Source organism: Ictalurus furcatus, chromosome 10, assembly GCF_023375685.1.
Source record: "Ictalurus furcatus strain D&B chromosome 10, Billie_1.0, whole genome shotgun sequence".
In the NCBI taxonomy this organism is placed as follows: domain Eukaryota; kingdom Metazoa; phylum Chordata; class Actinopteri; order Siluriformes; family Ictaluridae; genus Ictalurus; species Ictalurus furcatus.
The window spans coordinates 14,871,089-14,884,877 of record NC_071264.1 but is presented as its reverse complement, the minus strand read 5'-3'; the positions used below and the strand labels follow the sequence as shown (position 1 = coordinate 14,884,877).

The 13,789-nt window shown below is 38.1% G+C and overlaps 1 protein-coding gene across 3 annotated transcripts in view; it reads left to right on the top strand.

Annotated features, from left to right (window-relative positions):
- The window catches only part of rabgap1l (RAB GTPase activating protein 1-like), a 121,484-nt gene that overhangs the window by 20,011 nt on the left and 87,684 nt on the right, over positions 1-13,789 (top strand). For all 3 annotated transcript variants that reach the window (XM_053635012.1, XM_053635011.1, XM_053635014.1), the window contains exons 10-13: positions 1,643-1,809; positions 4,093-4,219; positions 9,323-9,416; positions 10,982-11,132. In XM_053635012.1, the coding sequence (XP_053490987.1) occupies positions 1,643-1,809; positions 4,093-4,219; positions 9,323-9,416; positions 10,982-11,132 (539 nt within the window). The remainder of the gene's footprint in view (positions 1-1,642; positions 1,810-4,092; positions 4,220-9,322; positions 9,417-10,981; positions 11,133-13,789) is intronic.

Sequence of the window (13,789 nt, the reverse complement as noted above, 5' to 3'; positions counted from 1 at the left end):
TTTATACTTTTTCACACATTGATTTTTTTTTTTTTAATGTTCTTGTTTTTAATGATTACATTTGACCTCAAAGCCAAGAGATGAAATCCTTTAACCATGTGAATGAGCATGTAAATGATTTAAAATAATATGCACATATAAAATCCAGCTTATCTCACTGCTCCATTCCATTTCCTGCTGAAGAGTCCATAATCTGTAAAATCGGTTTGAGTAATGAGAGTGCATAGTATATGATATGAGGATTTGCTTTTGGATTAGACCCTGAGAGTGCACGTGTCTCTGTGACCTTCAGCTCAGCTGCCTTGTATTTGCTTTGGTTATGTGTTGGTATTTGTGGCTTTAAACAGTGCATATTTTGGGCTCTTTAACCATTTGTATAAGGATACAGTAATCAAATGTATGAATTTATTTAATGCACCAGCCAATATATCTAAGAATGTGTGGTGACGTGGGAAAGCATGATGAAATTTTTATATTTTCAGTTCTTATATTTATATATATGTGCGTGTGTGTGTGCTTAAAAATAGAGAATTTATTTTGTATGTATCACTATCACAAGCAATGTTCCAGCATTTTAAATTCTGGTTAATCCCAAAATTGAAAAGGGAGAAAATTTTATATAATGGTTTCATTCTGGCACAGGAGCATCGCTGTCGCACATTAGCATCACAGACTTTTTGACAGCTGGTATCTGATTACACACTGAAGTGATGAGGCGCTTGTGTCTGTTTCACTACAGCACGTAGTTTGATCAATGCATAACATTCATTATGTGAGGAAATCACACTTGGCTATCAAGGTTTTAGACATCTTTATACATATTGACTATTTTATCACCTAATTTCTTGAATCGGCTCCTTACCAAACCCAAACTTTCAGGAAGACAGCCAAGACAAGATTGCAGCGTAACCTATATACACATCTTCATAAAATTTTGGTGAAACACATTTATGTATTCTAAAAGTGTCAAAAGATTTTAGGGAGATTTTGGCTGAATCTCTCTTTTTATCTCTCTCTCTCTCTCTCTTTATATATATATACACAAATATAATATATTATATTATATGTGTATGTGTGTGTGTGTGTATGTATATATATATATATATATATATATATATATATATATATATATATATATATATATATATATATATATATATATACACACACATATATATATATATATATATATATATATATATATATATATATATATATATATATATATATATATATATATATACACAAATATAATATATTATATTGTATGTGTGTGTATGTTAGGTTTAAAATGTGTACTGTAAAAGGAAAGGTTGTTTTCTCTTGGTTTATCACAACCATCAGCAAAAAAATCATAATGATCATTTTAGCAATATACTATATAACTCATGTGCCAACTTTGCCATGTCAGAAATGTTACAGCTTCATCTCTGACAGTTACAGTGACAAAGGGCTGACACAGGAGACACTTTCCATAAATGTTAAATAAATGTTTTTTTGTAACTGAACGTAACATTAACAGACAGTATAGCAGGTCATCATGGTCATACATGCTGATCCTCAGTCGGAGCATCAGTGAACATACAATCCTGTATCTATATTGCTGCCAACTTGACTTTTTTTTTTGCCTATTTTTTGCCAGATAAGCAGGTGTATATGACAGTGGCTGTGGACCTGGTAGTGACAGAAGTGGTGGAGCCTGTTCGATTCCTGATGGAGGCCTTGGCCCGGGTTTATCCATCCAATGAGAGGTTCTGGTACTTCAGCCGAAAAGCTTTCTCTGAGACCTTCTACCTGCAGCTCAAACCGGTACACCACTAAAGCAGCTACAACGCTTTTAATATGCTGTCTGTGGTTCAGAATTTCCTGAAGTGATTCTATATAAGATCATGTAAAACTTCTGTCTAATTTGGTCTTGCCAATTCTCACCCACTAGCTAACTCTCCCCATAACACAACAACTACCAGTCAGGGAGGGTGGGGCAAACACGTGCTTCCTCTAAGATACATGAAGCCAACTTTCCCATCTTTTTGAATTGTTTCTCATGTTGCAACACAGGGAAGCGTAACACATTCAGAGGAAAGTGCTGTCTGCCCTCTTCCACATGCATGAGCTCACAGATGCCCATGAATGACTAGTGTTGCTGTGATTGACAGGGGGGAGACAGTATGCCATCCTTCCCACCCAGAGAGCATGGCTAATTTTGCTATTGACTCCTGGACAGACATGGCTGTAGCATTGTCAGAATTCGAACTCCTGATCTCCTAATGATAGGTGAACACTTTTCTGTTGCACCACTTGGGAGCCTTTAACTGCAATTATGTTGCTCGTCACTGAAATCATAGTTGTGTATCGCATTTATTTAAATCATTTAACAAAAATGGAATTAAGACTCTGTAACTGATGATATGCTTTACATATGCTAAGCACTGTAGACTTCTGGGCAGTTCTATGTGTCTCTGCATAAATGTTTGTTAGATGCTGTAAATTGTATTAAGAAATATACAAGTTTATACTACCTCAACTCCTGGAAAGCTGTGAAGCATCAAATGAAGGCTTTTATTAAGGAACTTAATGAGAGGCCTGGCTCTCATTATCATGCTGAAGTAATTACGGTTTGCTGCTTGCATGTCCTGCTGGCTGCCTCCATAGTTATTTTATTCCTGAGTGGAAGAATGCATGGGCCGTAGTTAAAAGCTAATTAAAAGATAATATTATGGCGTTAGCACGAGACTCAGCCCTGCCTTCTTCTTATTTTATTATTATAATTTATTTGCTGCTGCCTTTCATTGTGTGTAAAGAAATTCGTAAGTAGTTATTATTTGCTGTAAATGTTGTTTTCTGCCTGAAGCATGTTTTCTGCTTCGTAATTACAGCAGATTGGCTTCTATTTCAGAGCAACTGATAAGCATATCAGAAGTGATGTAAGCTTATTTCAGCGATGTGAAGAAGGAAGAGATTTAGAGATGACCTCTAATGAATGAATAGGATGCGCGTAATCTGCCCCTCTGATTACACCAGGCTCTCTGTGAACCCCATTACCATACAAGCTCCCCAGGAGTGGCCACTCAGCGAGAGACCTTTTTCTCACTGGCTGCTCCTTTTAATTTCCTCCCGTACACGTAATTATATTTTTGCCCGTTTCCCCTGTGGCAGCAGCAGGGGTGAGGCTAACTTTGAAAACTCAAAGCACATTGTCAGTCTGGAGCCTGTAATGTGTTGGCATTAGTTATAACTGCTCAAATTGGATTTTGTGTCATATTTGTTAACACCGTGCAAAAGCTACACATCTCAAACAACATAGTTAAGCTTCCCAGCACTTCTGTGTAAAAACTGCTGAGTGTAAGATTTTGGAATTTTGCCCTTACTGATTAAAATATTTGCATTTTGAACATTTTGTAACATGTGCTGCATCCTTCTCTACTTCTTTACATTCTTTCAGTGAGAATTCAGGGCTGCAATGCGAGCGACTTTACATTAAATATGATGCCTGAATAACAGCGACATAATTGGTATTCTAATGTACAATTTAGAAACAGATCACAGACACATTTGTCAAAATTACACACTCCAAGAGAAAACAGAATTAAACCTGCTCTTGCCCAATTTAACCGAGTTTATACTGAAGAAATACACAAAGCTCATCAGACATATCCCATTAGCCACTAGGCTTTTAGAGTTCTCTAGCTAAAACAACTTGGGTTATGAAGTTACACCTGGGTAATGATACAAACTAGCTGACTATCATTCAGTAAGTTCTAATTAATTAGAGAACAAATAAATGGCTTATAAGTTATGCAGGAAAAAAAACACCATCACTCCTCAAAACATTTATTAGTTTTATATCTGATTATTATTATCTGACTCTCACTTGCTTTGTTTGCACACTCACTGTGTCTCAGTCTCCTGGTTCCTGCCTATTCACTGTGTAGTCATACTTTGTTCATGCCTAAAGCTGGGACTTGATGCTAGCTAATGTTTTTAATATGAGTAAAGGCATAGGTACTGAGCTATTCTTTATTACATTTCTTGAATCCACGGTTGGTTCCATGTGTATCCATGAACAGGAACTGAGTGTTTGTGTGTGTGTAGGGCTTGGAGAATGGTGGTCAAGGAGACGCCATATATGAAGTTGTGAGTCTTCAGAGGGAATCCGAGCGAGTGGGAGGATCACGAGTCCGCTTGCAGTCCCCTACTGATGAAGAGGAGCCAGAGGAAGGTATGGCACATATACAAGGTGGGCACAAAAATCATATCACTGTAAAAGAATTTCTATGACACACTTTGTACCACAATATATATAGATTTTCTTGCAAACTGATAAACTGCCAGCAGAAGTGTTATAAAAAGTGATATTAATAAAAAATTAATTGATACTTACGAACACTGAAAAGAAGGAAAAACTTCTGTTCATAATTTTAACATTTCACAATATTGTCCAGCTCTTGTCCTGGACAATAGGACAAGACAACACGCGCACAAGTGTTTCGTAATGGCCCTTTTCACTTCCTTATAGTACATACATTCTCTCTCTCACACACTTTCTCACACACGCACACACATACTGTGATAAGTAATTGCATGCCCATGTACAAGTTGATTGAAGAATGTACCCTCTTTCCCTGATCCTGCAAAGCTTTATGGTGTTCAATTTACAAGAGAAATGACCATGTCTCTGGGCTTATTTAGATTGCCTTTTGAGAATGTGTAAGAAGGTGAAGGGGAAAAAGAAACAGTTGTTAATGTTTTGTTTTTGTTTTCTTCCCCTATGGCTTATCTTATGAGTGAAACCATCTGTCCAGATTTGAAATGTAGGATAACAGTAAATAATAGATTAGTATAATAATTTTAGAAAATAACCAGCGAGGTGGACGTGAAGGCGAAGAGCGCACTGTTGTAAAATGAGTGAAATTTTTGTACAAGTTTCTGAATCTTAAAGGTTGCTATTTGATTGGCTCTCCACACTGTAGTTCGGCAGTTTCCAAAAGGAAGACAAGTTTTTGAACACTGCCACACAATTAGATTTTTGAAGCAATATGTAGTCACTAGACTCAAAAAGTAAAAAGTTCACAGAATCCCATTGTGACCTTTACAGACAAAAAAGTACTACACATGAGCTGACGGGCATCCGTGATTGGCTAGTGTCACTTTGATCGATAGGTGAGAAAGAAATGCCATCGTTCCATTGTGGAGCACAGACTCCTGATGGATGGCTGTGGCACTGTCGGGATTTGAACTTGTGATCTCCAGACAATGGGACTACACCCTTGGCAGTTGTCTTACTTGGGAGCCCATAGATTTGCGGTTTATAATATGGCAAAATTAAACGGCCTTCCCCGAACACACAGCAGTTTCCTCAGCAACGCTCAGCCAATGAAATGCCAGTTCTGGTCACTACACAGTTATCATGATTTTATGCTTATGACTTGAGCATAAAATCAGTTCCCTACTCCCACTTACAAATGTAGTTACTCCCTGCAGCTAGTTCCCACTGTTTGATATGCAAAATCCACTTTATTAGGAACACCTGCACATTCATGATGTTATATAATCAACCAATCATGTGGCAGCAACCCAGTGCAAAGAACATCATGCAGATACAGGTTGAAAGCTTCAGTTACTAGATGGGCTTGTTTGAGTATTTTATAAATTGCTGTTCTCCTGGGAATTTCACACAAAACAGTTTCAAGTTTAACAAAGAAGGGTACGAAAAACAAAAAACACAGTGAACGACAGTTCTGTGGGTTGAAATGCCTTGTTCTTGAGAGAGGTCAGAGGAAAATGGCCAGATTAGTTCAAGCTGCCAGGAAGATATTAACTAACAGATACTAAATCAAGTAAGCAGTCTTTACAGCTGAGGTGAGCAGAAAAGCATCTCAGAATACACAAAACATTGAACCTTGAGGTGGATGGGCTTCAACAGCAGAAAATTGGGTTTCACTCCTGTCAACCAAGAACCGGAGCCTGAGGTTATCATGGGCACAGGACTCACCCAAACTGGACAGTTGAAGATTAGAGTAAAAATCAACTGGTTTTGTCAAGTTTTCAACTGTTCAGTTTCATAGAGCATGTCTACAAATCCTCCCATTAAATATCTATAGAGACATGACATTTATTATGAAAAGTCAGAGCTTGGAAGGACGTAGCAGAGATCATTGGTGCCAGTGATGTTGCTTTGCTAATCTGGCAATGAAGCTGATTTTAATGAAACTTTAAATATTTCAGCAAAAGTGGTGTGTATAATTGTATAATCAATAAGCAATTTGCCACACATTTCGGCTACTACAGTTTCTCATTGGGACTAAAAAGAAATGCTTGACAGCACACACCCAAAATGCAAGCAGCATTTTGCAGCAGCAGCAGTCACTATGTACCCAGAAGTAACACGAGCGACCGGTCACTTATTACTGTGAACAGTGGGTTCAGGTTGACTCTGGTTTGACACTGGATACTGTGGCATAAAGCTGTGAAAGCAACCATGCTTAACAACTATTTGTAATATGCCCAAGTGCTAGACTGGTCGTTGTTGCTCTCGCTACAAAATGCTGATGTTCAGTCTGCATCTTGGATCGTGCCCAAATGATAGCTGTTTACTAAATAAAGCTTGTGTGACTCTGGTTATGTTAGGGGTATTATTTTGTAATGTGATATGTTTGTTTTTCCTGTTACCTCTTAATTAAAAACAAACATGTTCACTCGCTGTTGACGATTGGCAATTTTTGACCTTAACTCCCAGGTTTTGATCAGCCAAGCAAACTCTTGTTTACATAAACATTAAGGTCAGAGAGCAGAATCTCATAAGTGTGTCAGCGCAGTCACACAAAGATAAAGTCCCTGTTTTAGAAAAAAAACAAATAAGGGTCTTGGGTCATAGGGGTTTCTTTAATATGATGATGAAGCAGAACGATGTTATCCTGAGCATTCTGTGTCAAGGGCATTGTGGGAAAGGTTTGGTTTCCATTGCCAAAGCATTGCATTTTCCCCCTCAGCAACCCTGTAACATAGATCATGTTTCCAAGGCCTTTAAAAAGATGAGTCATTTTATTTGTCTGGTATTGTTCACAGCCAATCTTTTAAAACCTTGTCTCCCCCCCCCCCACACACACACATTTAATTGTGTTTAGGATTTGTATTGATGAGAACGGTGGTCATGCAACGGCAGTTTATTATTTAATAATCTAATCTAAATCTAGTGTTACATTTGAAGCCACTGTGCAGGCACATTTCTTTCTTTTCTTTCTTTTTTTTTTTTTTTTTTCTGAGGGAGCTAGAAGTGAAAATTCATCCACCCACACAAACTATTGAGCTGCTCTGTCACCTTAGGACATAGCAAGCACTCGAGACCTCTATCTCCATCTCTCCCTTTGTCTTATTTCTCTCTCTCTCTCACTCTCTCTCTCACTCCCTGCTTGTTCTTCTTTTCTCCTCTCCCCTCTTATCCTCTCTTGTGCAACATAGAACCTTATGTTTTTAAGGCTTAGGATCTTTAAAAGCATTTCTAAAGCCTGTACTCTGATCTGAACCTGACCTTTTGTAAAGAACACTCATTTGTATAGAGGCTGCATTTTTGGAAGTCAGTTCATGGATGAAGGACCTATACATCCGTTCTTCCATGGTGCAGCTCTGGACTGTGCTATTCCTATTTTAAGATGTTTACGACATGATTTTTTGGGTGATTTTTCTGCAGCTGTTGTATTGTTATTTTTGTTATAATTGAAACTACTATAATTCTCTTGCTGTTATAAAAATAAATAAATGAATCAATCCACACCTTCTGATTCGATAATTCAGCCATGCTGTGGTATTAAAAAAAAAAAAAACCCTTATTATTCCATTCCATAAATCCAGCCACAGCTCTGAGTGAAAGTACAGTCATGGTCTCTTGGACAAGCTGTGAGATTACTACAAAGCAGGTGTCACAGCTGTTCACTTCAGACTTGCATTAGGATTAATGTTACTGTTTCAGTAAGACTTTAGTTTTTGGATCATTGGTTTTGACTCCATCAGAGTCAATTTGTTAAACTGGTAAATTGTTTTACATCTATATTACATCTGAGAGAACATACTTAAATATGTACCTTCGTAGAGAAGAGTCGTAAGAAGTAACAATTAGTGGCTTATTACTACCCTTCGATTGAAAAGATTTTTAAACACCAAGTTTCCTTGGTGTTTATTGAGATTTCCTCATGTCTTGTTACCAATTGTTGTAAAGAGCTTTGGCACACTTTTTATCAGTAATGGTAATGCAATGGAAAGTTTAAGTGCTTCACTAATTCTAGAGCAAAATCTGTAGAGTTTCTTTTTTGTTGTTGTTGTTTTTGTTTTTAAATAAGCAGCAATAGTAAGCATCTTATTTTTCAGTGATTCAGAGTTCATTTGAGTTTAAAATCCTCAGGGACCATCTTAATATTTATCTTTGACTGACTGGGTAGAGAAGTGGTTCATATAGGGTTTTTTTTCTGCGCAGTTATATTCTCCTCAAGCACCATTTAAGCCCACATTAACTTACTTTCTTTCTTTAAACAAATACAACAATTCCACCGTTCTCTGAAGATAAAACATGACTTTTTCTCAATGGCATGTCTGTAGTATGTCTAGGTTTAACATGAGCCTGTTGTCATGCAGACTGTGAGAAATGGGATGTCAAGGCGACAAGGGTGCTGCTGGGCTCATAATGACCCTTGTGAACATTAAGCTTCAGACACTGCATTTATCACCACAAGCTGCTATAACACTGCACTCAGTGTTTGGTCCAGATGGATAGTGTGAAAGCTCAGCTCATGGGTAGCAGTGTTGCTCAGCTTAGTGGAATGTATATGACACTCGGCTGTACGATGGATATACATGATATGAAGCTCGATAAATTTCACAAATCTGCTATTCTGTTACCTTACGGTTGTGCGATCATGTCCTCGAGTATCCTCCCAGTTCATCTGTATGTGATGGTTTGAGAGCCGAGTCCAAGATGTGCCAGTCTGTATTGTCCTTCCTCTCACATGCACATGTATACTTGGAAGCTTTGAACCCAAGGACTGCATGTATAAAGCTGAGTGCTTTTCAGCCCTGAGCTGTGAATCTCGGCTCATCACTCGTGCCTTCCAGCAGAGCGCTCACACACACACACACACACAGAGAGACACACAAGATGGCCACATTACCTCTCTAGCCTCAAGGGGGAACAAATAAAAAGTACACTGGTGTATTTCAGGACAAATGTGATATAGATACCTTAAATGATTAAAAGAACTTTGATACGAACCCAAAAACAAAGTCCTCAAAAGCACTCCTCCTTATGCCCCATACCTTCATTCTTCTCTTACAGACAGCGACAGCGAGATCTCCAGTGGCACTGGTGATGTATCTAAAGACTGTCCTGAGAAAATTCTGGAGTCCTGGGGTGGCATCCTCAACAGATGGTGAGGCAACAAACATTACACAAACCGATAATCTGGGCCGGCCAGATTATCCAGTGGGCATTATGGGCATGGCCCATGCGCACTTGGGGCCCAAGCAAGAATTTATTTATTTAACCTTGTCGAAAATGGTCGGCAATGTCTGGTTGGGCCACACAAGATTAAAAAAGATGCGTGCCCCTTAACGTCTCCAGTGGCGTTGGCCGTAGGGAGTGTGGTGCCTGAAAGTAGCTTTTGACGTGTTCGACCTGAGTTCAAATCCGCCTTTTTCCGAACTCGTTCTTCTCCCTTTTCCATCACACATCAGATCGGAAAGGCATTTCTTTTCAATAAAAATGAAGAAAATATTTGAAAAGTGGAAATAAAGTGCCTATCGGTTAGGGGTAGGTGTAGGGAGGGTTTTATTGTCCCAATAAGCTGGCATCCGTTTAATAATTTTAATAAATATAGTCATTTACTCTCTGTTAATACTGCATCCTGTTGATGTACAACAATACTGAGGTGCAAATAGTATCTGCCTCTATTTATAAGTGTAAATTGCATCTAACAACTATTTGCACTTATTGTAAAGAGCTGCTACTTTTATTATTGTGTAAATAGAATATATCGCTATTTATTTTCAGTTAGTATAAATAGCGTATCGCTAAGGAAATGCTGTAAAATTCGATTCGAGGAGTGTTATGTACTAGTTCAGTTGGACTTTACTGAACAGGCCATTTTACCAGTTATTAATGCGTGAAATGGTGCCTGAAAAATTTTACCCAAAAACATGACTGACTAGCTAACCAATGAACAAAATGTACTGAAGAACATAAGTGATAAACAAAATAATAAATAAAATCATAGTTATGTTTTATGCATTTTGACAGGATTGGCTACTGTTAAATCCTTGAGAACATGGTTATGCAATATTGAGACTGAAGTCTCGCACATCTCTGTCTGAGGAAAGTCAAGCTGTTAAGTATCCGGGTAGCTAGTGGCTCACATTCACTACTGTACAATACAGCTGTACGGAAGCAGCGAATAATGTCAATACAGCGGAAACAGGTCAGCAACTGATCTTGCTGTTCATGTATCAACCGTTCCCTGATATTTGTCAACAGCTCTTTCTCTGAGGTTCTCTTGGATAGCTTAGATAGCATACCTTTATGGGAGAATGGGGTCAGGATGAATGACAGCAGGTCAGTTTACATACACTCCTGCATGCTCATTTTTAAAGGTAAACAGAACAGATGCTATTCGGCCATGTTAGTGCTTTCTTGGGATTTTAAAAAGACGCACAAAATAATTTATTACACTTATTATTTGAATGATTTAAAATTGGGTACTTGAAGCCCATCCTGAAAACTGCAGTGTCCGTGTGGCCGTAAATGCATGAGCAAGTGAAAAATATTTTGGATGAGTTGATTTTACAGCTTGAGCTTAAAAGCAGGATAAGTAATTGCATTTCAAAACTGTTGGATGATAAAATCTAAATTGAAATTTATTCTTTTTTAAAAATATTTCTGACTTCTGGTGGCAAGCAGCACTGACAGGGAATGTGTGTGTTTGTGTGTTGTACCCATCAGGCATGGGAACCTGTCTTCTCGTCCTAAAGGGCTGTCTGCGCTGGTGAGACCCGGCATCCCCGAGGCCCTGCGAGCTGAAGTCTGGCAGCTCCTGTGTGGCTGCCAGGATGAACAGGCCCTGCTGGAACGCTACCGCATCCTCATCACCAAGGTAGGATAAAGACAGACATGCATGCATACACACACACATGTGTGTGTGTGTGTGTGTGTGTATATGTATATATGTGTGTGCGTGTGTGTGTGTGTGTGTGTGTGTGTGTGTGTGTGTGTGTGTGTGTGTATATATATATGTGTATATGTGTGTGTGTGTGTGTGTGTGTGTGTGTATATATATATATATATATATATATATATATATATATATATATATATATATATATATATATATAAAATATATATTTTCTCTCTCATTCACTCACTCACCTCTCTCTCAATCTCTCTCTCTCCCCATATCTATCACTGCATCTATGCGTCTATCACTGTAGCTCATACTTTGCTCACTTTTGTTTAAAAGGCAGTGTTTGTGTTTTAAGGTCTTCAGTGGCTCCAGGTGGGTGAAGCTTCAGGCTGCTTTCTCAAGAATATATTTAGCATCCGTCAAAAAATGCATTGCTGTGTGATACTGGTTTGCCGTAGGTGTGTGTTTGGGCAGAGAGCGATGTGTTTTACTGTGTAGTCAATATGAGAATAGAGAACAGAACCGGCTTCAGGTTAGTAATCATAGAAATATCCAGAAATAGTAGGTATGTTGTTTGATACCCTAGCCATTTATATGCTTTTGGTCTCAAATTGATGGAGTGTACAAGAAGAAATATAGCCAAGTTATAGTCTGAAGCAATATTTAACAATTTTGGCTAATCTTGAATCTTCTATTGATAGATTTTTACTTTTCAGCTTTTTCATCACAGTATGTTCTATCACGATTTCAGATTCATTTGCATGTTTTAAATGGACATTGGACTGTAATTTCACAATCATTTCCCTTTGGTATTATGCCTAGCAGAGGTACCAACATCTTTGATTCATCTGCAGCGTTTTAGTTTAAAAAAATTTTTTTTAAGCTCTTGCTACAGGAATACAGTAGACAATTAAAATTGCACTTTTATGTTTTTCCTAAAGGAGTGGTCTGACCAAATACAATAATATTCGTCTGGCTGTAAGGCCAATTTACCGAAGCAGAAAGTAACTACAGAAAAGATGTATTTTTGGTTATTTTCGCTTTGTAGAGGCTATCTGTGTGAACTTTGACCTTTTGAATTCACAAGCTCCGATATTGTGAGCCAGTAGAATGCTAAAGGCAGAATATTTAGCATTTTTGTGTCAATAGACAGGTCATTTAATAATAAAAGCGCAGGGAAAAATGTGCTCAGCTTGACCGCTTTAATATTTTCTTTCACATACTTGTATCACATATCTCATAAATATAAACCTGTGAAGTATGAAGTCTTTTTTTTGTTGTTTGAAGTCTAATTATATCGCAGTGCTGTGAAAAAGTATTCCTGTGTATATCTCCTACTAAATTTGTTTCAGAAATTAAAACAAAGACAACCTGAGTATCATTTAAAAACTATATTTTAAAAACTGTTTAATGTTATTTATTGAAGCAAAAAAGGTATCTAATACCAACTGGACCTGTGTGAAAATGTATTTGCCCCCATAATTACTAATTCCCCAAATCTATGAAACTGCATTCATAATGGGGTTCAGCTGGACTAGACACAACTAGGCCTGATTACTGTAAACCCTGTTCAATCAAATCAACACTTAAATAGAACTTTTACAGCAGCATGCAGTTGATTTAAAATGTCTTTCCCAGTAACACACTATGCCAAATATGAAATAAATTCCAGAAACGATGAAGAAGAAGGTAATTGAAATACATCAGTCTGGGAAGGGTTACAAAGCTATTTCAAAGGCTCTGGGACTCCAAAGAACCACAGTGAGAGCCATTATCTCCAAATGGAAAAACTTAGCACAGTAGTGAACCTTCACAGAAGTGGCCGACCTTTCAACCAAAATTCCTCCAAGAGCACAGCAACTACTCATCCAGCAAATCACAAATGAGCAAAGGACAACATCAAAAGACCTTCTGGCCTCGCTTGCATCAATAAAGGTCACTGTTCAGGACTCCACTATCAGACAGACACTGGGAAAAAATGGCATCCATGGAAGAGTGATGAGGCGAAAACCACTGTTAACCCAGAAGAACATTGAGGCTCGTCTGAATTTTGCCAGATGTACCTTGATGATCCTCAAACCTTTGGGAAAATTGTCTGTGGATTGATGTGTTAAAAGTGGAACTGTTTGGAAGACAGGAGTCCCGTTACATCTGGCATAAACCAAACACTGAATTCCACAAAAAGAACATCATACCTACAGTCAAGCATGGTGGTGGCAGTGTGATGGTGTGAGGATGCGAGGATGCTTTACTGCTTCAGAGCCTGGGCAAATCGCAATAATTGAGGGAAACATGAATTCTGCTCTCTACCAGAAAATCCTAAAGGAGAATGTCCAGTCTTCAATCCGTAAGTTGAAACTCAAGCGTGGCTGGATTATGCAGCAAGACAAGGATCCAAAGCATAGGAGTAAGTCCACCTCTGAATGACTAAAATAAAGCAAAACTAAAGTTTTGGAGTGGCCTAGTCAAAGTCCTTACTTGAACCAATTGAGATGCTGTGGCAGGACCTTAAACTGGTAGTTCATGCTGTAAAACCCTCCAGTGTGGCTGAACAGAAGCAGTTCTACAAAAGAGAGTTATTGAAAGCATTTGGTTGCAGTTATTGCTGCTAAAGGTGGCACAACCAGATT